The sequence below is a fragment of the Aulonocara stuartgranti genome (genome assembly GCF_965226115.1).
Source record: "Aulonocara stuartgranti genome assembly, chromosome: 4".
Lineage (NCBI taxonomy): Eukaryota > Metazoa > Chordata > Actinopteri > Cichliformes > Cichlidae > Aulonocara > Aulonocara stuartgranti.
The window spans coordinates 17,751,004-17,777,454 of record NC_138942.1 but is presented as its reverse complement, the minus strand read 5'-3'; the positions used below and the strand labels follow the sequence as shown (position 1 = coordinate 17,777,454).

At 41.0% G+C, this 26,451-nt stretch overlaps 3 protein-coding genes across 3 annotated transcripts; 1 reads left to right on the top strand and 2 right to left on the bottom strand.

The window, feature by feature from the left end:
* Window positions 1–9,409, bottom strand: LOC309704896 (jupiter microtubule associated homolog 1-like). The gene is made up of 5 exons (XM_082530385.1): window positions 9,195–9,409; window positions 6,588–6,730; window positions 3,331–3,479; window positions 2,409–2,439; window positions 1–587 (listed from the first exon to the last, which is right to left on the bottom strand). Exons 1-5 carry the CDS (start codon window positions 9,248–9,250, stop codon window positions 436–438), a joined length of 531 nt encoding a protein of 176 aa, XP_082386511.1. The 5' UTR covers window positions 9,251–9,409; the 3' UTR covers window positions 1–435.
* Window positions 9,410–10,506: 1,097 nt separating this feature from the next.
* sumo2b (small ubiquitin like modifier 2b) lies at window positions 10,507–17,281 on the bottom strand. Its single transcript, XM_082529128.1, has 4 exons — window positions 17,150–17,281; window positions 14,798–14,929; window positions 12,224–12,295; window positions 10,507–11,224 (listed from the first exon to the last, which is right to left on the bottom strand). The coding sequence occupies exons 1-4, from the start codon at window positions 17,168–17,170 to the stop codon at window positions 11,162–11,164; spliced, it is 288 nt and encodes a 95-aa protein (XP_082385254.1). The 5' UTR covers window positions 17,171–17,281; the 3' UTR covers window positions 10,507–11,161.
* Window positions 17,282–17,944: 663 nt separating this feature from the next.
* Window positions 17,945–26,421, top strand: nup85 (nucleoporin 85). The gene is made up of 19 exons (XM_082529114.1): window positions 17,945–18,114; window positions 18,501–18,591; window positions 19,879–20,035; window positions 20,178–20,248; window positions 20,412–20,455; window positions 20,705–20,774; window positions 20,864–20,985; window positions 21,133–21,267; window positions 21,787–21,909; window positions 22,011–22,142; window positions 22,418–22,524; window positions 22,648–22,731; window positions 22,848–22,913; window positions 23,123–23,274; window positions 23,380–23,497; window positions 23,718–23,818; window positions 24,197–24,348; window positions 25,925–26,026; window positions 26,228–26,421. Exons 1-19 carry the CDS (start codon window positions 18,082–18,084, stop codon window positions 26,324–26,326), a joined length of 1,959 nt encoding a protein of 652 aa, XP_082385240.1. The 5' UTR covers window positions 17,945–18,081; the 3' UTR covers window positions 26,327–26,421.
* Window positions 26,422–26,451: the final 30 nt, after the last annotated feature.

The window sequence follows — 26,451 nt, the reverse complement described above, 5'->3', positions numbered from 1 at the left end:
GCAAATTAATATGAATCTTTATTGTATTTAGAAATCCACGCATCAAATCTTTTTTTTTTTAATCTTTTTTTTACCATTTACACCAGGGGAGAGAATGAGGGACAAGCTAAACGTCATGCCTTTCCCAGCAGGCGAAATGCGCTACAGGATGGGCTGAAATGGAAAGGGGAGATACATAAAGTGCTTTTGTCAACAGTTTTCTTTTTTAATAGAAAAAAGGATCAAAACAAAAGGTTTGCAGGTGGAGGGAGAGGACACGGGGGTCCATGGACGTGACGGCATGAGTGCATGTGAAGGAGGTGGAGAAGGTGGTGGTGTTGGAGGAGGGGGGGAGAAGCAGAGATGTTGATGAGGAGGAAGAGAATGGTGGTTGGGGGTATTTGTCATCAAAAAAACCAAAACAAAAAAACCCAAAGAAAAACAAACTGACTGGTCTCAACCCAGGATGAGGCTGGACTTGCCACCAGGGGGGTTTCTTCGGCCGCCTGAAGCAGCGCTGGCACCTCCCGACGGGTCGGAGGGCTGTGGCACCTCCTTCTGCTGCTGATCTTGCTCCTCTTGCTGATCTTGCACATCTTCAGGATACTCTACAGCAAAAAAAAAGAGGGGGGATAATGTGTTATTGTGCAGACCACAACAATGGGTGATGTCGCTCTTATTTTGTTCTGCAGTTTTTCCAGATGTTGCAGTTTGGAGTGGACCTCAAGCTCACAGCGGCTCTCCAGAGCAAAATATGGACTACTGTCAGCAATCTTAGACAGACTATGGAGCAATAACTGGCTCAAGGTGACCCCACTAATATACGAGTGAGGGGACTCTCCAGTAGTAAATGATTATTTTGGATGACTGAAAAACAAACAAACAAACAAACAAAAAAAAACCAAACCCAACAAAAGCAAACAAACAAAACCCATCCTTCTATCACTGGAAAAACTGGGCCCTATGACAGGAAATCGACATCTATCAAAATTTGACAAAGCAGGCAAAATGGTAACAATAAAAATAATAAGGATAATAATGAATTCATACATCTGTGTTAAATCTACACTGCAGACATGAAATGTGCAAAGAAACATAACTACACACTGGTGATGACACAGGCACAGGTATAACTGCTGCCAATGGCTTGAACTAGATTCACTGCAGAAACATAATTCTTCTGTCCTTTTACTTTTAATGTTGGCTAAGATTTCAAACTGTGTCGCTTCTTTTAAGTATTGCACTTAAGCAATTATGCAAACACATAAATATGATCCTCCTGGTTGGAGCCAGAGCAAACTTATCAGCTAGCTGGATCTATCAGCACTGAACACTGCTGAGATGGAAAGAGTTAAAGCTGGTTTTATGCAAATTCTGGCTAAAAACAGTCTCCACACTTCAGCTCTGTGGGCTCAGCGGAGTAGTTGAGGGCAGCCCTCTTTAAATGAGTAAAATCACAGCATTAAAGCATCGCCGTCTTTTTATCCATTACCGCCTGAATTGGTGCAAAAACATTAGCACATTGCATGGAGACCTTTCATTTAAATCTTAGAAATGAGGGCAACATGTTCCTTTTTGGAACATTTTGAAATCTTTTTTTTTTTTTTTTTTTAGAGGTATAATACACACTCAACTGCTGAATGTGCTCTGTTTGAACCCTCAGTGTGGAGGGCCTGTAGCGTTAACTCGGGACAACATCAAAGACATTAGGTGTGCTGAATGTCGATCAGAAGCTGATATATTTAATCTCTGTTCGCCCTTGTCTTATCAAAAGTGTGCACTACTGGCTCGTCTGCTGGGAGAAGAAACTAACTTAGAGGGCAGTAATGAACTGGCTTAAGTGCTTGAAAAGTTTTTGATGGCATGTAATTGCGAATATTTATACACAACACACTTCAAAGTGCGCACACACAAACGCACGTGCATTCCAGTCATTCAAAGGCCGTGCAGAAAGTGAGCTTTGATTTAATTTTCATTATGGTATGCGGTCGAACCTTCCCATTAGCTGTGGAGCCAGGAATTCTGCTGCAAACATGCACCTGGAGGTTAATAAAAAGCTTTTCATACTCAGTGGAGCTTGCTATCAAACAACAGCTGCTCGACTACACACCGACATACCATCATGACAAGGAAAAACCACATCAAAGAGCCCACGTTGTGTTGACTCAGAAAGGGAGAACATGTGTACTCCATGCTTAAAAAAAAACAAAAACAAAACAAAACTGTATGCCAGCAGCAGCATACCAGACCAGATCAGTCGCCATAATCTGATCTTTGCAGAGGGGAGAGTGAAATTAACGGATCTGTTCTAGAGCTATACCGAGGAGCTTCTCACGACCAAGTCATGCAGTTCTGTTTAGACATAGTCAGACTGTGACAGAAACCTGAAAGCCTTTTTATAAAAACACCCAAGTGCTCAAGACACTTACCATCATTTCCTTGTTCTTGGCCGTTCTCAACCTGCAATGAAAACACAAGACAGGAATGTCACATCTCTCCCCGACCTGGCTCCTCTGCTAACGTTTCTTCGTTTGAGAAGAAGCGTTTTATATACAACCACAAACCCAAAAAAGAAAAGGAATGCTGCCAGGAAAATAATACTGAACATCCACAAGGCAGTTGCATATACAGGAACTTTTGTGCAAGCACTTGTAATTGCGAATGATTAATGACAGCACTGCTGTGATTTTTGACCCTAGTGATATGTTTCTAGGTTGGCAGGTGGAGTCGGCCGTTGTGTTTTCTCTGCCTGTCTTTATTTGGATTCTACCCATGTCGACAAAACGAGGGCCGCCTCATTCACACATTAAAAGGGATTACAAATGTCAGTGGAGGATATCTACCCAACAACATATCCTGGGTCTGTTTCAAACAGACGATAAACACCAGGGTTTCCACCAATGTATTAACAGCTCGGCAGCGCGCTGGGGTCAAGCTGGCTCAATGCCAGTCCTAACCACTGGAAACTGGTTTTTTGGACCCAAGTTACACTGATCGAGTTAATGCAATCTTACCATTTCTGTTAATTACACATAAAAACAGCTTGAAAGAAATAAAGTTACAAAAATGAATAAAGAATGAGAGCAGATCTTGTGACTTTTTAGATAAAGTGAAGCGAATGATTCGCGGCTCTCATCTCTCGCTCTCTGGGATGCCGTGCTTCGTTGTTCTCTGTCACAGACTTAACAAAACTCTCTTGGCAGCAGTTGTGAACTCATCTTTCCCCCCAATGACTTTTTCCACTGAACGGTTTAGAATTAAAGTTAATCTATGACAGTGTTTTTTTCAGCCTGGTACTTGGCTGCGGCTCTGTTTTGGAAACAAAGTCTTGAAAGGGTGAACGGCTGGTACCTCTCGTCTCTGATTCCAGACCAAGGCGGCCCCAGAGTTGTGGATGGTGGTCAGCTCCGGCTCAGGGTTCTTGGGGAAGAGGAGAGGCTGCTGTACTCGCCTCAGTGGGGCCGACGGCTCGCCGCACAGGGTTCCTGTAGGCGCCCCGCCTAGGCAGATAAGGGACAGACAAGAAAAATATGCTTTCAAACTATTTAGAAAATAAGCTAACACTCTAACACTCATGGCCCTTTAATTGTTTGGGTTTTTTTCGCTCCTCTTTTTTGGTCAGAAGATTACACTGAAGCTTAACAGGAAACCCAAATGGCAAAACATGAGTAAGGCTCCAGAGCAGCACAGTCATACCATATGGACACTAATCCAATTAGTGACAAAGCCACCCCAGACCCAAATCTCTCTAGCCCCACCAATCTACCATGCTCATCACAATACTCATTTTCTCAGATTTCTCAGATTCACTGATAAAACATCAGCTTGATTAGAGGCTCAAATAACACAAGACAAGAAAAAAAAATCATTGGGAACTAAACAGGAAACATCACTAAATCCGTTTGAGCGTCTGCAACAGACCCAGAAACGAAGTGGAACGCTTCCAGGCAGACAACCTGAATGCCAAAACTCACAAAACCCTGCAGCGCCTGCACTCTCCTTTAGCAGAAAGAGCTTTAAAAATCCTGTGTTGGCCCACTGTGGGGAGGCAGGCTGTGCTAGCTCAAGCCACATAAGGTAACAGCTATAAACCCCGAGGGCCAGGGAGGGGACAGACCGTCTTTGTCATGAGGAGAACAACGGAAAGCAAAGAAGAAGAGGAGTGGCCATTGTTGTTAATAGAGTGAAGTGATTCAGCACTCAACAAGCGCGTCTTCATTACCGGCTCCACATTAAGGAGTCTGATAAATTCTCTGGACAGTCAAGAAATATGAAACGGAAGAGGATTTAAGTAGATTGATGGACCAGAGAGATGCATTATGTTGTCATTGCTATAGGCTTCTACTTAACCTTATAGATCTCCTGGGTCTATGGCATAAATATATTATAACGCTGAGCCTACTGAGCTTTGAGACAGCAACAGCAATCATGCGGCTGATGGTAGTTTCGTTTTCCCCCTCTTATTTCATGTAAGCACTCATGTGGTCAGAAGCTGAGGTTACTTGCACATACCCACAGCTTTGGTATCTTTAAACCTTAAATTAAATTTTACTTGCCATACATTTTCTTATTTTCTCACATAAACATGACCATAATGAGGTCAGTAGTTTTTTTTTTTTTTTTTCTTCAACTCTTGGCTCTTTATGACTTCAAAGAAAGCCAACATACCTAATATGGTCATCTCAGACACATGGCTCTGGCTGTGGGCCAAGAAGCCTCACCTGCCATTTGTAAGTTCCAACCAATCAGAACAAAGGCAGCTTAAAGGAAACGAGGAAGGAACTAACAGAACTTTCAGACAGTGGATGACCCCAGAGGCTTCAACGAACCCCAATACAAGTTAAATAATGATCATTTCTCTTGTATAACCCCAATAATAATAAGAATTAGAATAATGAATATTGCTGAATGTTAGAAAAATAGGTCCCCTTTAAAATCCTAGGGAACATCCTGGCTGAACAACAACCTGCTTCTATGTCAGTAAAACAGAATACAAGACAAATCTTTAAAAGAAAACCATCAAAGTATAGTTAAAACAAAAATAAGTTACATTTTAAAAAAAAAAAAAAAAAAAAAACAAGTTTAATTTTTTTTCTTACATTTGCCACTTAGTAAAAAGACACACCATGAAAGTGAGGAATCAGATTCAGGCATTAAAGGACTACCTTGGGAAAACCCCCACCGCCCTCCCACCTCCTAGTTTTAGCCATGAGGACAGCGCTCCATTTATTTTGTTTTCTGAAAACTGTGGCGCCACCATCTCTTGTTTAAAGTAACGCTTATAGCAGCTAATCCATGCTTGTTTTCTGTGCTCTTATTTTGTCAAATGTTTCTAAGGTCATTTGAGACTGTGCTATCATAGCTAAACTTATAAATTGCCCAAAGGCAAAAAATACTTTACAAAGTGGCTCTTGATGGTTGAGACATGAAAAGGTGTATTTGATCTTAACAAAACAAAAAAAAACAAAAAAAATGTACACAGGGCTGCACGCCAAAGCAAACAATGAAACCCGTTCATCTGCAGCATGGGTTCAAACACAGGCCACATAATAGATCGCACAATGCTTATAAGGCTTTAGATTGTTATTAACCTTGGTCATTCAAGCAGAACTTTATATCCTCCTCATCCAGTTGCATCCGTTAAAGTGGGACAGCTGTGGTAGGCTCTCCTCAACTTGACCCAGAGTGAAACAATGCAAGCAGGAAAAGGCTTTGCTGTAAGCAGCTGCTGGCTGCAGAGGTCAGAGGCTGATGTAACGATTTTAGGCCAAATTCTTCATCGTCCACACTCACCCAGAAAATCTGATACGCCATGTAAACAGTTTTCCACAAAGTGCCCAGTGTGAAAACATGTGATCTCAGGCTTGTGAGGCCCTGAGCTAAAAAGCAAATCTGCAGAAATGCCACAGAGCTCGAATTTTTTCCCCCTTTATGCAATGTATTAAATCACTGACTAACTGGATCATCTTTAATTACAATCAGTGAAGCCAATGCATAATAAAAGATCCAAACCTTGCCTGGCACTGTCAGGCCACATTAATATTTCACCTACTTCCTCTACTACTCACAGTGCCACTCACAGGTCTCGTGGCCCCGGCTGCATTTTTCTGCGTCTTCTTGCACACTCAAAATAAGATGTCCTCTGTGGCTGCAGAGGGCCGCTAATTTCACCCACTGACACATTTTTAACTGACGCATTTCTTTCCATAGAGGACAGATCCTCAGCCCCATTTAACAAACCCTCACTTTGAATTACCCTTACGTAGTACTCTGGGGATTTTTCTCTTTTTCTGTGCTATTACTCTTGTGGGATGCTCTTTCTGACAACCCAAACGGAAAAATTTGGGATCTCTATCTGTTCCTAGCTTAAGTTAGAACAATTACTTCCATGGTGTGTGGGGTTTTTTGGGTTTTTTTTGCTTACTTAAGGCTTCTGGTAGATCTGTCTGCTTTTGCAAGATAGAACTTGCTCTTCGTGTGTGTTTATACAAGCTCCCTGATGTAAAACCACAGTTTCGTGTAAATCAAACCTGTAAACCTTGATTTCAGCTCTGATACAGTCACATGGAAATTCCATCAATCAAGAAATAAATGTTAGAGTGAATTACTAGGTGGATTGTTCCTCCGATGAGCGTGAGGGTCATCAGGTTCTGCAAAGATGCTGGAGGCCATCTTGTTCTTGCGCTGGGGCGTTGTGTTGTCATCTGTGCCAAAGGAGAAGCTGGAGTCCCCACCCGGCGGTCGTAGTACCCTTAGAAGCAACAAAATGACAATTTTGACGTCAGCTGGAATGACACCCCGTCTACCATGCTCCTATCTCCCTCCCCCCCCCCCGCCGCTCCATAACCTCTCGCTTCAAACTGCAACACAAGGCCTTCACGTCACACACCACTGATCAGATGCACAGCGCAAAAATAGGAAAAAAAAGAAAAAAGAAGATAAAATCAATAGTGAAATAAAACATGAGGTAGCCCCAAGCTACATGCAACCTTCTCTCTACTCCACCCTAAATCTTTTATAAACATACCACACAAGAAAGAAAGGAAAAAAAAACAAAAAAACATGAGATACCAGCAAGGTCCCCCCCACTCTCTAAGCCCCGGCTGTCAGCCTGTCAGACAGACAGTCCCAATCTCTGCCCTGCAGCTGACTCCAGTCGCATATAATCACAGAGTTAGCTGGCTAGCTGCTGCCTCTCTTCAGCGCAGATTCCTTTGCAGTGACATATGAGGGCTTGTGTCTGCTTCTAGGGGGAATAATTACACAATTATCGCATTTATTCATCAAATCTGACGTTTATTTTGGTCACAATCGCACAATGGAAGTGAAAGGTCTGAGGTTTACGCTAAATATAGGTCATGTAATATTGGGACTGTTCTAGAACAGCACAGAAAGCCAGGATCCAGATACACAGATGACAAACAAAGCCTACTTTCCACAGACTTTCTTCCACCATGAACCAAACAAAAGGAATTCAACAGCGAGTAGGGAAACCCTTTTTCTCCTCGCTGTGCTCAAGGGCAGCTGGGGTGGACGACAGACACCGAGGTGCTTGCAGAGCCACTGCTGGACCCCTCCCTCTTTTTTTTTTCCTTTTCTTTCCACCATCAAACTCTCCTCTCCTGGAGCCCCCTAAAGTCACCAGCTGACACACCGAGCAGCTGTCCGAGGGCCAGGCAGGCAGATGGGAGTAAAAAAAAACAACAACTCTGCTCTTGAAGCACAGCTACAAAGAAAGCAACCAAGACGAGGGGGAAAAAAAACCAAACATCTCACACAGCCCAATATACAACAACGTGAATTTGCACATTTAATTCTTGGCTGTGACCACATATAATGCCTAAACCAGACTTCACCTCCCGGCCAGAGAGGATGAGCTCATGCTTTCCACATACACACACAGATTGCGACGGTGGGGGAAAGCTTTGAGCTGGCTGGCAGCAGACCCCACCCTAGAATGAACCTGCAAATAACATGAGTGAAATGGCAGTCATGTTTGGAAGCCTTAGGCCACTTTAAGGCAGGTGAAGCTGGGTAGGATACTGCTAAGGTCCAGAGCCAAAGATGGCATGTCTGATAAGGCAGGATAGGAGGCCTTTGATTTTAGCCTAATTCAAGCTGCTGCTCTACTGATCTACTTGGTCGTCCAGAAGCAGAAATGACCAGCAGCTCGCTAAAGGGGGCTTTAAGGGGGAAAAGGCAGAAGAGCTAAGGAAAGATTTACAGGCTTAGCTAGCTCAGAGCCCCCACCCAAGCCCCCTGCATCATCCGAAAGCAGCATGCGGACTGACCGACATTTGACATGCTCACTCAGACTCAGCAAGGGCTAACAGTGGCAGTATAAAAATCTCTAGCACGCCCTGAAATCATGCCTCGTTATAAAGGCGGCCATAATTTTAAGGTTTGCACTCTTCCCTGTAAGAAAAAAGAGAAAAAGGAAAAAAGGGAGGAATGCACGAAGCCGACATATCATCACTTACAGGAAAAGACTCAGCGCATGCTTGGAGGATGACTCTTAAACTGAGTGTAAAACCGGGCATCAGGCTCGCGACCCCGCTTAATGAGTTTCCCTAAAACTTCCTTGAACCAAAATTCAAGAGATGATGACATAAGCAGACCGCGGTCTAGTCTGGGACCTTTCCTGTAAGCAATCAAATGGACTCTATCGTTTCTTTTCTTTCTTTCTTTTTGTTTTGTTAGATAAAATGCAACAAAATAGAACAAGTTAACAAGACGTTAACTCCAAGAGCAGCACACTCACAACTCTTTCCTTCCATAGAAGGAAAGAAAGAAAAAAAGTGGTGACTTGAACTATTAAAAAAAGTTATTTCGCAGTCTAGAGCAGCCAGCGGGGAGCTGACGTTAGGCTTAGGCAGCTTTGTCCACTTCTCCTTAAACAGAAATGTGGAAAAGATCCTGTCGAGCAGTTTGTTTCCGAAACCCAGGCATGCTAACCTCACTAACTTCGTGTAGCTAAAGGGTATGGTGCATCAGACACCCAATAAGATTATCTTAATTAGCTAGATTATGTGACAGTTTAGCTAAATCCAGAAAAATCCCTCGCCAACCACCACCGGGCTAACACAGCCTGTGATATTCTGTAGCAAGCTGTCTTTGAGCAAAAACGAATAAAAGAGGCGTTTGCTAGCTGAGAGGCTTTGCCCGCATCCTACTTCTTTTGTTCCTCCGTGAAAAGGCTTTCGGCTCCTTTTTACCTGGAACTACTTTTAGCACCAGGCTCCACTCCTTGAAAGGTGGTTGTCGTCGTCATCTTTTTTGGAGTATTTCGATGTCTGGCAGTAAGAAACAGTCAATTAAAAAAGTAATGGTGGGGGGGATAAATCCTCCTCCTTGCCCGCAGGGATGCGACGGGATGTAGACTCCACCCGACACTGAAAAACATAACGAAGAACAGATCCGCTGGTTCTGCGGTGCCAGCCCACCAGACCCAACCCACCAGTATTAGACACGTTGTGATTGGACAGAACGGTACAGAACTCGCCTCTCATTGGACAGAACTTTAGCAGTCGGATATCTTGTTGGTGGCAGGTCTCGGGTTCCTGTGAGGGATCGGACAGAAAAGACCACAACCCCGAGGGCTCTTTCCCCCCCGTTTTCATTTAATAGCGCTGATTGCGGCAATCTGCAAAATTATTTTAAAGAATAAAGTTAGAAAATTGGTATACTTTAAAACTTCTTTCTTAACTTCCAAGCCACAAAGGCTCCTCTCACATTTGCCAAAAACATCTCAAGATTTGAGAACATATCCTCTGGACTGATGGAGGTTTTTGAAGATAAAACTAACACGTTTTTGTTTTTTGTTTTTTAAAATAACATCTACCAACAATGGTGGCTGCTTTGCTGCTTTAACCCTTTCACGCATAGTGGTCACCACAGTGAACAGGTATTCAAAGGCTGTTTTCTTGTATTTTTGTCAGTGTTGATGGTATGTTTGCACATAAACCACCTCATTGCGCACTGATGTGTCACTCCATACCAAACTCATAAGTCAAAACCTGTTGTCCACCTAAGTGGACGTGTAACAAACTCTTTGAAAAGTACATGTTTAAAAAATGAAGTTCAAAAAACTTTTTTTTTTCATGCCTAAAGATGAATAAAAATCCTTATGAAAAAAAATCTGCTCTACCAGAAAATCCTGCAAAACCATCAGTTTGTGCCATGAAACTCGTTTTGTTTTGGACAATGTAAACGCACCAGCAAGTCCTCCTCTGAATAGCTTAAAAACACAAAATGAAGGTTTTGGTGTGGGCTAGTCAAAGTCGATCGCTACTTTATGCAAACATTTGATTGCAGTTCTTGTCGTCACTGGTGGCTCAACCGTTTATTAGGTGTAGGGGTCAATTACTTCTTCACACAGGGCAGTAAAGGTTTGGATAACTTTGTTCTCATAATGAAAGAAATAATTTTTAAAAAATCTGAATGATTTGAAACATTTAAGTGCAACAAACATGCAGAACACACACACACACAATTATATTGTTAAATAATAGAAAAATATGATGAAAGTTTGGAAAAAGACAATAGCTTTATTTCAACAAGCATCTTAATAGACAATACAGATGTTTATTTTGCTGGAACATCTCTTAGGGCTTCCCAAAATTTGAAGTGGCCTAGCAAAAACGATTTCTCAGAACATTCCTCTACACATCCAGTACTATTTTTAAAAAATGTAAAAAATCAAATATGTTTTGTGAATATGACAGAACCCAAATGTCAGCATATCCCGTGATCCCCATACTTGGCATATGGTTCACTAAGTGACAGCCAGTTCCAAAAATTGTACACTTTAAGAACAGATTTGCTGGCCACCGACCAAAAAAAACAGCTGAGCAGATTTTGATCAATAAAGTCAGTTTTACTTAATGCTCACTCTATCACCAGTCCTAACAGTCTGGAAGGGAAGTCCTTAACACTTATCACAATACAGCATGGAAAAACAAAATCTGAACTCAGGGTGACGTGGATGTGGCTTATGTACAAAGACAGAAAAGTAAAAGGGGCGCGAATGAAAATATACAGCAGTTATGTGTAGCAGAGAAACGGGAAACTTCTTCTGCGTGGAATTCTGTTGAGACGAGCTGCGAAGAAGCAGGCGCTGTGTGCCTCAGAGGCCAGGAAAGTTGGTGGTGTCCAGGAAGAAAGTGGTGATGCACGTGGCCGATTAAATCCGTCCGCCCGTCTGTTGTTGAAACACATCGATCGTATCTTCATCTTCCATTTCCAACTGTTAAGGGGGAAAAAAACAAAAAAAAACATATAAGCCCATGAATTTCATAACGTTTGAGTAATTTATGCAAAAAGTGATATGAGGGAAAATATCTGTACTGCAAAGAGGAAAAGGAGGATGCTAATTTGTTGACCTAGAGGGTGACAGTATGCCCTGTACAAATGAAAAACTTCCCATTTGCATACACAAAATAGCACCACTGTGACAATAAAATGACGCACTGTATTTGGCTTTGAAGGCTGCACTGTGGACAAGGTTGGATGGCACTGCAATAACATGCAAGTTGTGGTTACTCCAGCCACAAACTGCAGTGAATACAACTGGCATCTGCACAGCGACATATTCAAAAACAACTTAAAATTAGCTTGTTGTGACAACCCGAGGCTCCTCATGGCAGCACTGTGACTTTGAACGAACATCTTTCAGCCCGGAGAACCCCTTAATGCCCAGTTATTAAGAAATACTGTTATCACAAGCACTAATCATTCAAATTTCAAATTCAAATTTTTATTTGTCACGTACACAGTCATACACAGTACGATATGCAGTGAAATGCTTAGACAACTGCTCGTGACCTAAAGAAAAAAAAAAGGAAAGGGCTATGAATAAGATAGGAAATAAATATGAAAAATTAAAAAGTGTAAATTTAACTAGGAAGGAATAAAATATAAGAATATAAAATATAAAAAATGAAATAACTGTACAACACAAATTAGAATGAAGGGTAAATTTAACTGGGAAAGAATAAGATAAAATATATAAATTAAAGTTAAAAATAAAATAACTGTACAACAAAATACACAATACACAGTATAGAACTATATAAGAATGTATGAAGAAATATAAATAAATATATATATATATATATATATATATATATATATACATACATACACACACACACATACATATACACACATACATATACACACACACACACACAATATCATCATGGGAAGTGCATGAAGTATGTTTAACTTATTGACACGGCCTCACCTGTGCTGGTGTGTCTGTCTCGTTTATTGGCTGCCCGTCAAATCTGAACCTGATTTGCCTCATTGACAGTCCCTGAAAAGAGAAACGTGTAAAATCTTGTTGTTAATCTCATGTGAAGCTCTGTATAGGCTAACGTGTACAAAATAAAAATGCAGACAATAATATACTCATGCTAAAGATAAGGCAGCTGAGGTTTGAGAGACATAGAAAACAAACATGTCTTGCTGTGAAGCAGAAATGAAGAAATAATGATAACCATCTGGTTCTGGCTGTACTTTAGAAAAAAAGAGCTGTATGACAAACATCTCTTTTACCCTGATGGGAGTCCAAGGAACAGATAACACCGTGATTGGGTTTCCATTCTTCCACAGAGTTGAACCCTTATTTGACTTTCAAATAAAAAGGATCTCAGACCTCGTGTTCTATTACATATTTCTTTTACTTTTGTGCACAGCTCTTTTAGAAAACCTTGGGAATTGCTTTTGTAGCAATGCAAACACAGCTGCAATTAATAGAGAACCAGAGTGATGCTCAGTGCAGTGCTAATTCATACAAAAGTCAAAATTCCTGCATTCCATTACAGCAAGTAGCTTGGCAGAGAACAGCTTAAAATCTGAGCTAATCCATAACAGCAGGAGGAAAAGATTAGATGTCTTCTGCGATTACTGTGAAATCACAGATGACGATAAGGGAGGTTCATTTAAAGGATGCAAGAACCACGTAAAACGTTAAAGCTATGCTATCAAGTAGGTATTTGCATTAAAGCTGTAGACCCTAACTGCATTTGAGGAGGAAGAGAAGAACTGCAACGGAAACTTTTTCAAGGAAAAGTGAAACAACAGCCGTGATGAGTTACTGTCTGATGGATGGATGGATGGATCGTTTAGCACGTGATGTGTCTGTTAAATGTGATTAAAGTATTTGAGACTCGAGGACAGCTAAGTATGTTCTCTGTCCAACACACATACATTTGGCCTAACAGTAAATTTCTACAAACAAGTGGAATATTCGATTTAACTAATAAGAACACCCCATGATTCAAGCTTGTAGAACCAACTAAATCATATTCTGTATAACTTTTATCAGTATTTACCAGGTGACTGAGGCTTGCAAGCATTTGTTTATCCTGCCACAGCATTTAAACCAGGCTGAGGTCTGGACTTTGAGTGGGTCATTGCAACACCTTGAGTCTTTTCTTTTTCAGTCATTCTGTTGTACAGTTGCTGACGTGCTTGGGATCACTGTCCTGTTGCGGGATTTAATTTTGGCCAAGCTTTAGCTGTCAGACAAACGGCCTGTGGCTCTGTGGCTTAAAAACAAACCCAAATCATGACCCCTCCACCTCTGTGCTTAATAGTTGGTATGAGGTGTTTGTACCGATATGCTGTGTTCGGTTCTCACCAAACGTCTCTGTTCATTACGGCCAAAAACCTCTTCTTTGCTCTCCTCTGTCCAAAGGACATTGTTCTACATGTCTTGTTGTTTGTGCAGAAGCAACTTTGCAAATTGAAGCTGTGCTGCGTTGTTCTTTTTAGAACCTGGTAACCCTTCCAAACAAGTCACACTTGTTCAGTCTTTTTCTAACATTTAACATCCTAACTGAGGCTCTTGGGTCATTTTGCTATTTCTCTCAGGACTGCAAGGTTTGACCTTGACCTGAACTTGCCTGTAGATCCACTTCTGGGATTGTGGCATTGTGTTACCACACAGCTGAATACTCCAGATCTACAACCTACAAATTTCTGCTTGTATAGAGGTGCTCACACGCGCTGATAATCAGTTAATCAAATACAAGTTGATTAGTAACACCTGGCTGCTACTTGTCCCCTTGATCCCTATTGAAGTAGTAAAGGTGTACTTAGTTTTCCAGAGGATCGCACAGAGTCCTATGAAAACCTTTTTAAAATGCCTGCATATATTTTATGGTAAATGGGATTTTTAAGATGCCCTGGCATAACTGCTTGTTTTGGCATCTAGAATACAAACATATAATCTGCAGTCATTACATGCATGTGTGAAAAGTGTCAAAGAATTGAAAGTAAATGGTTTAATTGTATCCTATTCGGTTGTAAAACACGATCAACTGTGTGCAAACTTCAAAGTCTGGCCTCTAAAACATTAAGTAACTCCAGTAATGATTTCCTTATGATGTTAAAACAGCATAACCTGTAAGCACTTGCAAGCCTTGCTCCACAGAGGGTAGGCAACTCTCCCAGTAGATGTAATTTTATACACCCGTGTCTTTTTGTAAATGGTGTGCAGCGATGCAGGGAAAAGGTCAATTAAAAGAAAGCAGGATTATTGTTAATAACATCTAAACATGTTATTTAGAATACAATCCAACAGCTAACTATCAATTACATCAAGTGTATATATGATTAGCAGCAGAGGTGTACAGAGGAACACTCGACAGATATTTCTGGGGAAATAATACTTCAAGTCGAGTTCCCCTCATGTGGTGAGAACAGAAAATAACAAGAAGTCTATTTAACTGTAGCTACACTCTGCTTATAAAGATCTATGCCCACTCAGGAAATGATCAGTGTTAGTGTAATGCCTCAGGGCCATAATCACCTGTCTCTCGCAGTAGGCCTTCATGAGTTTGATGAGCGGTGTGTGTCTTTTGATCTTGAACTGCACTACAGATCCATCCTGACCCGCTACCTTCAGGTTTATGTGTTCATTGTTTTCTGTCTTCACTGATTCCTGAGGGATAGAAGCACAGATAGAAACACAGTGAAGGAACAAAAGAAATGACTTTGACTAACCAGAACAACACAGTAGTTACAGGTTTGCAGGGGGAAAGCTCTGCACGGTATTTTCTGTTATTATTACATGCGTAATTTCAGTCCCTTTAGTGCCTCCGGTGGCCTTTTAATTTTGCAGTAGCGTGATGAAATAATGAATTCAGACTTAAACAGCTCACCAGGTGGCTAGGGAAGGATATTGGCAAGAGCTTATTAATATCCATGACATTATCAGTTGTGCTAATTCTTTATTGATTCTTGATCAATTTTCTTTGGGAGGAAAAAAGCAGGCAAATGTCAGTATCAACCCAGCCGTGTCATTATCGCCAAAACAGAGTAGGAAAAGACTGAGCAGCACAAAAGCAGCACTGCTATGAGTTTGACTTCACTTTCGCAATGTGTAACTGCCAGAAAGATATGTCAGCATCCATAAAAGGAAGGTTGATGAGCCCAAAGGTGTAAAATTCCCCAGGACTTTTGCGAATTTGCATATTTTGAAATTGTTTAGATATACAGTGCTGTGCAAAAGTGTTGAACCACCACTCATTTCTTAGATTTTGTTAGGATAATGGCAAATAGTTGCAGCAATTTATTGAAACATGCAAACATACTTGAGAATACAGTATGAGCTTGAAAATTAATGTTTGATATGACCAGACTTTATTGTTCCAACACAGCCTGAACTCTCCAAGGAGAGCCTTCTTGTAATTTCTTTAAGTAGTCTGAGCAGTTCTCCAAGGTTCTTGAAGGACATTCAAAGCTCGTCTTTGGATGTTGACTGCTTTTTGGTCTTATCTCCTTCAACATGATGCAACACTATTTCAATAATGGTGAGGTCCAGGTTCTGGGGAGACCAATCCATCACTGACATTGTGTCCCACTGTTTTTTTTTTTTTTTTTTTTTAATCCAAGGTGTGCTTTTACTGCACTGGCAGTGTAGTAAAAGCACTTACTGTGCTCGAAAATGAGCCTTTTGCCAATCAGATGCTTGCCAGATGATATTACACGATGGATCAAAATCGGTACTTTTCTGTGTTTCCATCAGCTGTGACAAGATCCCCAACACCATTGGCTGAAATGCAGACCGAAACCATGACAGAGCCTCCACTGTGTTTGACAGATGGATGTAGACACTCACTGCTGTATCGCTCTCTTGACTTCCTCTGTACATATAGATAATTTAAACCCAAAAAATTATAAATCTCAACTCATCACTCCAGTTCTTGTCTAATTTTGATACCTCAGCTTTTTCTCCTCATGTTCCTCTTCCTTGAAAATGGCTTCTTGACAGCCATTTCTGATGAGGCTTCAGAGGACAGTACATGGATCATCTGAACGTCCAGGTGCATGCCTCAGGTCCTGTGTCAGGTCTTTGCCGAATTTTTCCCATTTCTTATGGGCATGAATTTCAGATGCTGATCATCTGTTCATCTTAAAGTCTATAATCTTTTTTGTCCTCCACTTGTCCAATTTCCTAAAATTTAAGGACACACTGCACACAGTCCTGAGATATGCTAGGTCTCTCTTTGGGAATCACTTTATTGGTGCAAAAATACAATTTAAGCCTTTTGTGGCATAAAAAAGTCAGTTAAAGAAATGTGTTTTCTAAATAGGCAAAAACACGAAAGACCTGGAAAACTTGCTTATAACCACTGAGTAGGCAAAACAGAGAGTACTGAGGGATGGCTCAAGACTTTTGCACAATACTGTATACAAACTATTTCTCAGATTTAAACAAAATTTAAATCTTAAGTCCCCCCTTTTCGCTTCGCCTGCAGACCGAGATCACCACAGTGATGATTCATAGAGTTTCAGTGGCACCAACAGATTTTCACCGGTACACTCTCCCACAGTGGCACAAGCCATTCACACATGGAAGCACGCAAAAACACACACACACACACACACACACACTGGCGAAATGAGGCATGCAGTGGGGATGACACCAGCTGGTTGGCTGTGTGTTATCAAGCAGAAAGAGGTCCGCGCGCCATTGGATGCGCGTTCACAAACCTTCCGGTCTATCAAAGTAGGTACAGCTAGTAGTTGAATTTCAGCTTGTAACTTTGCAAAAAGGCACAGCGGAACATGCGGAAATGACCGTATTTTTACACACGCATGTGTCAAAAAAAATCAAGCGGAGTAAACTGGCATTTCAATCCACTGTGAAGACACTCACCTTTGGTTTTTCATCAGCCATGGTCACTCTTTTGGCGCTTCTCTACACTGCCACACAAAGAACACGAGTACGCGCACGTACACGTGCCCGTTTAGTCTATTGCAACTGAACGTGCGCGGCCACGCGCCCGTGCGCGTCCACCTCAACGAGCGTTGAGTGGACAGCGAGTAGTCACGAGGTTGAAAGCGCAGTCTGGGCAAGGGCGGGAGAGTCACAATGCGCGTTAAAGAGGCAGGCAGATGCACGTGCACGCGCACAGCTATGTTTTCCCTTTTGTTTTTAGGTTTAGAAAAGCGGTTATCTCATTAAATGCTCCTTATCGCCCTGCTGACCTCGCATGGGTGCAGCATAGTTCAGTCAGCATCACCACACATGATCCTCACTGCATGGGGAGAGCGATATGTGCACTTTTCCATTTCCTTTTTCGTTTTAACCCTTTAAATACCAGTGGCCATCTTGTTTTTTTGTTTTGCCTGATGGTGATGTGTAGGTGTACTGAACCAATGGTGGCCTTTACGAACTCAAACTGTAAGAGTACAGGGCAAAGCTGCACTGATTCTTCACAGATTCAAGTGGAGACATTAGTGGGGGTAGCATGTTCGTGGATAGCAAAAGACAAACCCAGCTTCTTAATGCTGGTAATGACCTTTCGTAGGTGAGTCCGGGCAGGCAGTTATAAGGTTAGTGATAAGCTGTGTTATCTGCATTTGTCGCGATAAATCCAAAATCCCGAGTCAAGCTCAGCCGACGGAAAAACAGGCAGGTAGACGGGCACCCCTTTCGGTGACATCTTAACGCATGCGCAGCAGGTACTTTCGACTGAAAGAGCGAGGCGCGTAAGCAGTACCGGTCCACATTTGCAGTTCATGGCGTGTTTATAGCCAAAAAAGTTCCCATTGTTGTCTTTTCTGTGTCGATGATATTGTTCACATATGGAGGAGGTAGACGTTGAGCCCACTATTACTGTAAGTAGCCATTGTAGCTTAGTGTTTTTAATTCCTTATTGCCACTAAATGGCTTTGCTAACAGGCTAACTTTCGCAAACACCTATTTCAACGACCCGTTTGAATATTTATATTGTACGTTGTCAAGAAATGTTAAGGGGCACACACTCAGCCATGTCACAAGTGTAAAAGTGGCAAGATTATAAGAAGATGAGTTAGAATTACTAGCAGCATTAATTACAGTTTGAGTTAGTAATATAGCTAGACCATGTCCCACTCAACCTTCTCACATAATATTAGAATTAAATATGAAACGGAATCATTTAATTTTAACCCTCGTCATGTTATTCACATTATTTTCAGTGTAGTAACAGTGTTTGTATTTTTTTTATTTTTTTTAATTGCAGAATATCCCTGCAATCAGTGATGGAAAGCACATGGGATTTGCATGGGGTCCTGGTGATATTCTTGTATATGAGACACGATACAAAGCATCAGGTATGCTTCAAAATTAGTACAAGGCACCATGTATACTTTCCCAGTTTTCCTCTATCTCTTTTTCTTTTTAAGAGAATGAATGGTTTAGTGAATGCCTGTAAAATGCTGTCTTAATTTTTGTGTGTTTGTCACACTTTAATGTTTCATATTATCAAAAACATTTGGATTTTTGATGAACAAAGATGACCAGATTAAATATAAAAGGCAATTTTTAAATGACGGTTGCATTTATTAACAGAAAAAATGTATTCAGCGCTATCTGGCCCTGTGTTTTTGTTTGTTTGTTTTTTAAAAAAGATAATTGCCCCCCAAACTTAATAACTGGCTGTGCCACCGTTGGCAGCAAGTAATGCAATCAAGCGTTTGTGATAACTGGCAGCAAGTCTTTTACATCGCTGTGACCCACTCATCTTGGCAGACTTTATTTAATTCAGCCACATTGTAGGGTTTTCAAGTGTGAACGACTTGTTTAAGGTTTTTCCAATTCATCTCAATTGGATTTAAGTCTAGAATTGCACTCCAAAACCTTACATTTGGGTTTTTGTGAGACATTCAGAGGTGGACCTCCTTGTTCAAATTCAAATTCAAATTTTATTTGTCACGTACACAGTCATACACAGTACGATATGTAGTGAAATGCTTGGACAACTGCTCGTGACCTAAAGAAAACAAAAAAAGGAAAGGCTATGAATAAGATAGGAAATAAATATGAAAAATTAAAAAGGGTAAATTTAACTAGGAAGGAATAAAATATAAATTAAGGTTGTGTGTTTCGAATCATCATAGAGTGATTAGAATTCATGGTTTCACCTAGCAGCTCCACACCATCACATTACCACCACCATGTATGACTGCTTATATGATGTTCTTTTATGAAATGCTATGTTAGATTTACACAAGAGGTAATGGGATTAAAAACATGCTTAGCCCTGGGACAATTAGGTTTGGATAACCTTTTTTTTCCTTCCTAATAAATGAAATCATTTAAAAACAGCATTGTCTTTGTCTAGTATTAAAATTTATCTATTTATCTGATCATGTAAGTGTGACATGATCAGATAAATAGACAAAAATAAGCAATCAGGAAGGGGGGGGATTATTTTCCATAGCACTGTATGATGTGTTTTACTATATTTTTTTATGGTTACTTTTAGAGATGTGCAAATATATGTTTTCAGTAAACATATTTTGAGCCGTCTTTTTCAGACATTTAAATTTTGTTGCATATGTGCAATGACAATAACTATAATATTGCTGTTGTTCTTTCACCTCCTGCCTTTGTTTCAGGTGCTTCAGGATCAGGTTGCTCGTTCATCCATGAGATCAGGAAAGATGAGGACATATATTCCCCCATTTTACGCAAGCTTTTTAACGAGTCTCACCACATCTTCGTTGGCCTGCAGACAATTAGAGAGGACCTCCCTAGCAAGAGTAAAAAACCCCAGTAAGGGCGCGTGATGCAATCCCACCTCTGTTTGTTCAAATTGTTGGATTGCATATCAGTGGCATAACAATAGTTGCAAAAGTCACACAAAGCAGCACCCACATTGTATGTTTTACAATTTTACCTCTGCCTTACTCCTTAGATTTGTTAGTATCAGCAAAAATTATCGATCCGTGATCCGTGCTTGTATGGAGGAACTTCAGCAAGTTGCAGGTAATACTTTTGAAAATATGCTTCTTTTGGCAAAAATTTTGAGTTGATGTAACCATAAAAGTTTTGGCAGTTTTTTCAGATTTCTATTTTATAGTCTTGTTTATACAATAAAAACACAGGAAAGGTGTGTGATTACTCAGAAAAGAACTTTTCTTTTTTGCAGTTTCTACCAAAAATACACAGTTGGCCACGCAGTGTGGAAATCAGGTAAGTACTAATGTTTGTGTGGCAATAACTTTCCCTGGACTAGTCCACATACAGAGCATGTATGATTTAATTGAGTAGCATGTCACATCTCTGTGGGTTTTATGACCACAATCAAACAGCCTGTATTTAAAAGGGGACGTTAATGCTCAGTTAGTGAGGAAGAATCCACATTCAGTTTTTTACTCGGATATACATTTCATTACATTGTTTAGTGGCACTATCCTGACCCTGATCTGCTTTTTGTTAAAGGTGTCCATTCTTTTGGCCATAGAACTGATCTGGAATCTGTGTGAAGTGCTGTTCATCGATGCTGCTCCAGGTTAGAATCTGCATCTTATGACTGGATTTTGGGGTTGGAGAAACACCCAAACAAATGTATGTGCAATATGGGTGTGTCTGTATTTTCAGCGGGCTCCCTGTTGCTCCACCTGCTGGACTGGGTAAGGTTACATAAGGCTGACGTGGACGAGAAGGCCAGGGAGGTGCTCCAAAGTGAGAGCCCTGCCGAGCACCGCGACTATTGGGACGTGGTAGGTGCAGCATGTGCGCACAGTTACATCTTTAAAGTGACATGTGCACTGTTGGTGTTCTGCATTTGCTTCTTCATCTGTGTTTTGTCTGATATGAATTCTCTGGAGAGATGTGAGTGATCACATGGCGTGTGTGTGTGTGCGCAGGTGGTGAGTTATGTGCTGCAGGGCAGGTTGGAAGAAGTCAGACAGATGCTGGTGAAACAGGCCAACCTACAGCCTGCTGCCAGGAGCATGTACAAGCAGATGGATACCTTGCTCAGCAAGATGCCCTTCTACAATGTAAGATAAAAATGCAGTGGTTTATTTCCTTTGAACGATAGCTGAAATTATTTTAATCATGCTTCTAAATGGGATTATTGTGAAAGTGTGCACTGTTAATTTTACAATCAGAAATTAATCACACAGGTTCTTGATGTTTTCTTAATGGGCTGTGGATGTGACATTAGAGGAAATTATCTCTAGGCTGCAAATACACAGTATGATGATATAAAATGATAATAAATGGTCTCCTATAAGTTAAAGTGTATCAAACATCAAATGTGCTGCTGTGGACTAAAATGAATTTAAGCCTCTTTATTTTGCTGGTGGTGAAATGAAAATCTACAAATCTGTTCAAAACTTCTTTGCTAAAGTTTCTGTTGCTTTCACATACATCATTCAGACAGTAAAGGGATTAAGTACAACATGTTTGTGTTCATTCAGTGCAGCGATTTCTCTAACGCAGCCTAAACACAAGATGAGCGCATGAGCCGACCCGTGCTGACTCACACCTCTGAATTTTCTGTAATGTTCCCTCAGCCTGGTGGCACTCAGACGCTCACAGAGTTTGATGTAAAGTGGAGGCACTGGCACGAGGAGGTGGACCGCTGCCTGCAGGACAACTCGTTCGCCAGCAACCGACATCTGGAGCTCATCTGCAAGGTGAGTGAGGAAGTTCATTATTGAAGGGTCAGTGCAAACATCCAGCAACAGTTAGGCTATTTTTTTTTTTTTTTAAATGTCCCCACCCCATTTCACCTTAGATCCTTCTGGGAGATGAAGACACTTTGCTGGATCACAAGGAGCTGCTGGGTACCTGGTATCACTTTCTGGTCACGAGACTTCTCTTCTGCCACCCCACAGTGAAACTCACAGAGTTGCATTATTATGCTCAGGTATACCATATTCTCACATCATTCAGCATTTTAGAATCACTGCTGGTTTAGTCTTAAAAAGTATTGCATTTTTTTAAAAAACCTTGTCAGATATCCTGTAAATACTGTGGTAGAATAATTTTTTTAAAAAATATTTGCGTGTTACATCGTCTGTCACAAATTTCAACCAGTTCATGTGGCTCTATGATTTACAGTTTGAAATTTGATTGTAAAAAATGTACAGCAGCCCCTGATTTATTGTTTGTGTATCTTGTTTGTATGTGTGCGCACTGCAGTCGTGCATGACGATGTTTCTGGACTCGAGGAGCGTCCCAGAGCCCCTGGACAACATCTTACTTGCTGCCTTTGAGTTTGACATCCATCAAGTCATCAAGGAGTGCAGGTAAGACAACTTTTTTTTTTTTTTTTTTTTTGCATCCTGCCATATGTGTGTGTGTGTGTGTGTGTTACATGCAGCATACGAATGTGGGGTGGTTCATAAACTACCTTAATTGTTTCCTTTTAGCATTACTCTCAACAACTGGTGGTTCGTGGCCCATTTGACAGATTTGTTGGATCATTGCAAACTCCTGCAGTCTCATAATCTCCAGTAAGGATGCCGATTGTCTGTTTTTGAACTTGTTTACCTTTTAATTTGGCTGTACACTTCATTAGCCAATATTTACCAAACCGTGTGTGTGTGTGTGTGTGTGTGTGTGTGTTTAGCTTTGGCTCCAACTTGAGAGAGTTTCTCCTTCTAGAATATGCTTCTGGTCTCTTCACTCATCACAGGTACGCTCATCCCAAGGTTCAGTGTAATGATGTATAATATATTTGCTTTTGTTTAGATTTACACAGGGTGTGACTAACGTGGCTCCCAGAACAGTTATTTTTATCCTGTTAATCTAGTTAAACAATCATTTCCTCTAATTGACCTAGTACAGGGTAAGCTGAAGTGTAGGTTATCACTGTCATGATTGAGCATGTTTTTCTGTGTTTAGCCTTTGGCAGTTGGCTGTGGATTACTTTGATCACTGTCCAGAGTTTGGTCGTGTCTACCTGGAGCTTCAGATAGAGCGCGTCCCTTTAGAGACGGAGCGTAAAGCTCTCAAGGTGCTGAGGGTTTGTGAGCAGAGGCAAATGTCAGAACAAGGTAACATGTTGCTTCTTAACTCTTAGAAACAAAGATGGGGCTGTTTTTGTTTTTCCAGTGCAGGAGAGACCTAAAACATTTTTTTTTGTGTGTGTGTTTATGCAGTACGGAGTATTTGTAAGATCATGGCTATGCGGGCTCTGAGGAACAATAGGCTGGGCTCTGCTCTCTCATGGAGTATAAGAGCCAAAGATGCTGCATTTGCCACCCTGATTTCAGAGAGGTTAGTTTCTTTCATTATAATTGTAAAGATCCCAGATACTGTTACTTCACCCCCCTCTCTCTCCCTATTGGCCTTAGCAGGAAGTGTGGTCTCTTCCTGTTTAGTACTGCTTCCACTGTGAACATGTTCCTATACCATCAAACAGCAACCAACCCTTCTGCCCTCTGAATGTTTGTGTTATGGGTTCTGTGGTGTGTTTATGTGTATACTTGTGTTTTAGGTTCCTACAGGATTACTGTGCCAAAGGGACCTTCTCTGATCTGGACCTGATTGATAACTTGGGCCCGGCGATGCTCCTCAGCGACAGGCTGACTTTTCTCGGTATGCTCGGGGAATACACAGTTACTGGAGGACTAGTAGCACCGCCCCACTTGTGACTCAGCCACTGCGTCATTCTCACAAGTTCAGTCAACACATGAAGTGACGGGACATTCAGTCAGACCAGCTTCAGTTCACATGAGTCTCAGACACATAAATGTGCACACAGATGTCTAAATAAAGCTAGCCTGTTGTTTAGTGCAACAGCATGCCATGGTGCGTTTTACTACTGAAAAATCAGTAAAAATATGAGATAAACACAGATAAAATACGTTCCTATAGATTATTGCTGTTTGTGAACTGAGGAGGAACATGCACAAAACCTCCTGGATAATTTGAGCACATCTGAGTGTGAAAACTCTGCTTTATGTTCTTTCTCAGGAAAGTACCGCGAGTTCCACAAGCTGTACGGAGAGAAGCGTTTCAGGGAGGCGGCAAAGCTGCTCCTCTCCCTGATGACTGCAAAGATTGCTCCACAAAGCTTCTGGATGACTCTGCTGACCGATGCTCTGCCACTGCTGGAGCAGAAAGAGGTTAGTCACCAGCAACAAGTCCAGTTTTGGACAAAATTAGTGTGATAATTACAAGAAATCTAGGGCTGCTCAATTAATCGAATTTTAATCACGATTACGATCTGGGCTTTCAACGATCATTAAAAATGACTGAGCCGATTATTAGCCCCTCCCTCATTTATCCGCGACACCTTAAAGGCCAGTCCGTGAAAATATTGTCGGGCATAAACTGGTCCGTGGCGCAAAAAAGGGTGGAGACCGCTGATTAAGAGGACCCGAGGGAAGCTCGGAAAGCTAAGCAGAAGTTATTTGGAGAGGAGAGTGACTGCCGTTGGTTGAAAAGAGAAGTAAAAAAAACTTCAGTGGTGTTGCACACTATTTTATATTATTTTTAAAAGTCATTATTCAATACATTGTTATTGTTAACCCTTTAAAGCCGGTCAGAGCAGCACGCTCCGTTTTGTGTAACTATTTTTAAATCCCTGTAGAACCTGAACCGTGTAAGCTAGCGCAATAATTTGTTTTGCATATGAAACCGGAGGAGTTGTACTTACATCTGATGCCATCAGCTTGTCCTCGGTCACGGTTTCCTTCCACATATAGCTTTGCAAAAATTGCATAAAAAGCGCTTGCAGGAACAAAAACATAATATTCCAGAAACACGCTTTGCTGATCCGATCAGCTGTTCGTAACACTTCCCACAGTGAAACAGACGTCAGCGCGAACTATCGCATGTCTGCCATTTCCTGCCCGAAACCGGAAGTGACGTCATTTTCGCGGAAAATGTAGTTTTTTACTTGTAGGCCTTAAAAGCCTATACTGGTGTTTTTATAAGTCATGTTTGACTCTATACTTTTCTGAATAGTTTCTGGGATGCTTAGAACTCGAATTGCACTGCTGGAAATAGTTTATTTTGATGCACATGCTGTTTTCTTTGCAAATTTGCATCATAGGATTGCTTTTTCGTTTTTCCTCTAGTATATAAAAATTGGTGTATCTCCAAAATAAAACTATGAAGACACTCAAAATAAATTTCCTGTATTTAAAGTTTTGAGGGATAAGCCTCTTAAATTTCTCCAAGTAGAAATATATGTAAAAAACAAAAACGATTTTCAATTTTTTTGTAGTTTATTGCACTTTTTTGCAATTAATGTAGTTACTATGGACTTAATGCATACATATTATTAAAATATGGGCTATAACAGTTGTATAGCAACTTGAAATGCTCCCACAAATGGCACTACAACATGTAAAAAAAATAATATAAGCTCTGGCGGACTTGGTTCTATAGTAGGTCTTAAAGGGTTAAATAAATATCGTCAAATAATCGAGATCTCAATTTCAGCGAAAATAATCGTGATTATCATTTTTGCCATAATCGAGCAGCCCTAAAGAAATCTGATACTGAAATGTACGACTGAGATATTTTCTACTGCAGTCTGCATGATACCACCACAATAAACTGCAGTGTCCCCCAAACTGGTGCGGATTTAAACTGAACAACATAAACTTTGATGTCCTAATTATGGTGTAACCAGAGTTGTACGTCTGAATCAGTTGTTGCTGCCCTACAACAACAGTGATTTCTTCTTCTCAGGTGATCTTCACAGCAGATCAAACCTATGAGCTGATGTTCTGTTTAGAGGAGCTCACCTCCTCCCTGAACATTACTGCATCCAGCACAGACAGGCCTATGCAGGTATGCATGTCCTCACATGGCCTTATTCCCTTCCACACAATCAGACTAAAAGCTCTCTAATAGCTGCTTCTAACCGCATGTTTAATATTTGGTGCTGCTATCACCACTGTTTTAATTTTAAGATGACATGTAGGCAGATGTCACTCTGGAAGTCTTACTAGATTGCTTCATCTTTTTATTTGAGTGTTTTTGTCGTTGCAGGAGGAAGACGTAGAGGTGACCAAAGTGGAGCTCCTGAGACTCGCTCTGGCCAGGAATCTGGCTCAAGCGATAGTCAAAGAGGGAACGGTGGAAATATAAAAGTTTGACTTTGCATTTTTGTACTGTATATATTAAAGAATCATTAATCACAATGTGCTCTTTGATAATAAAACACTTCATGATACTCATTGAAATCTGACCTTTTTGGAGATGGTTTGTCAAGC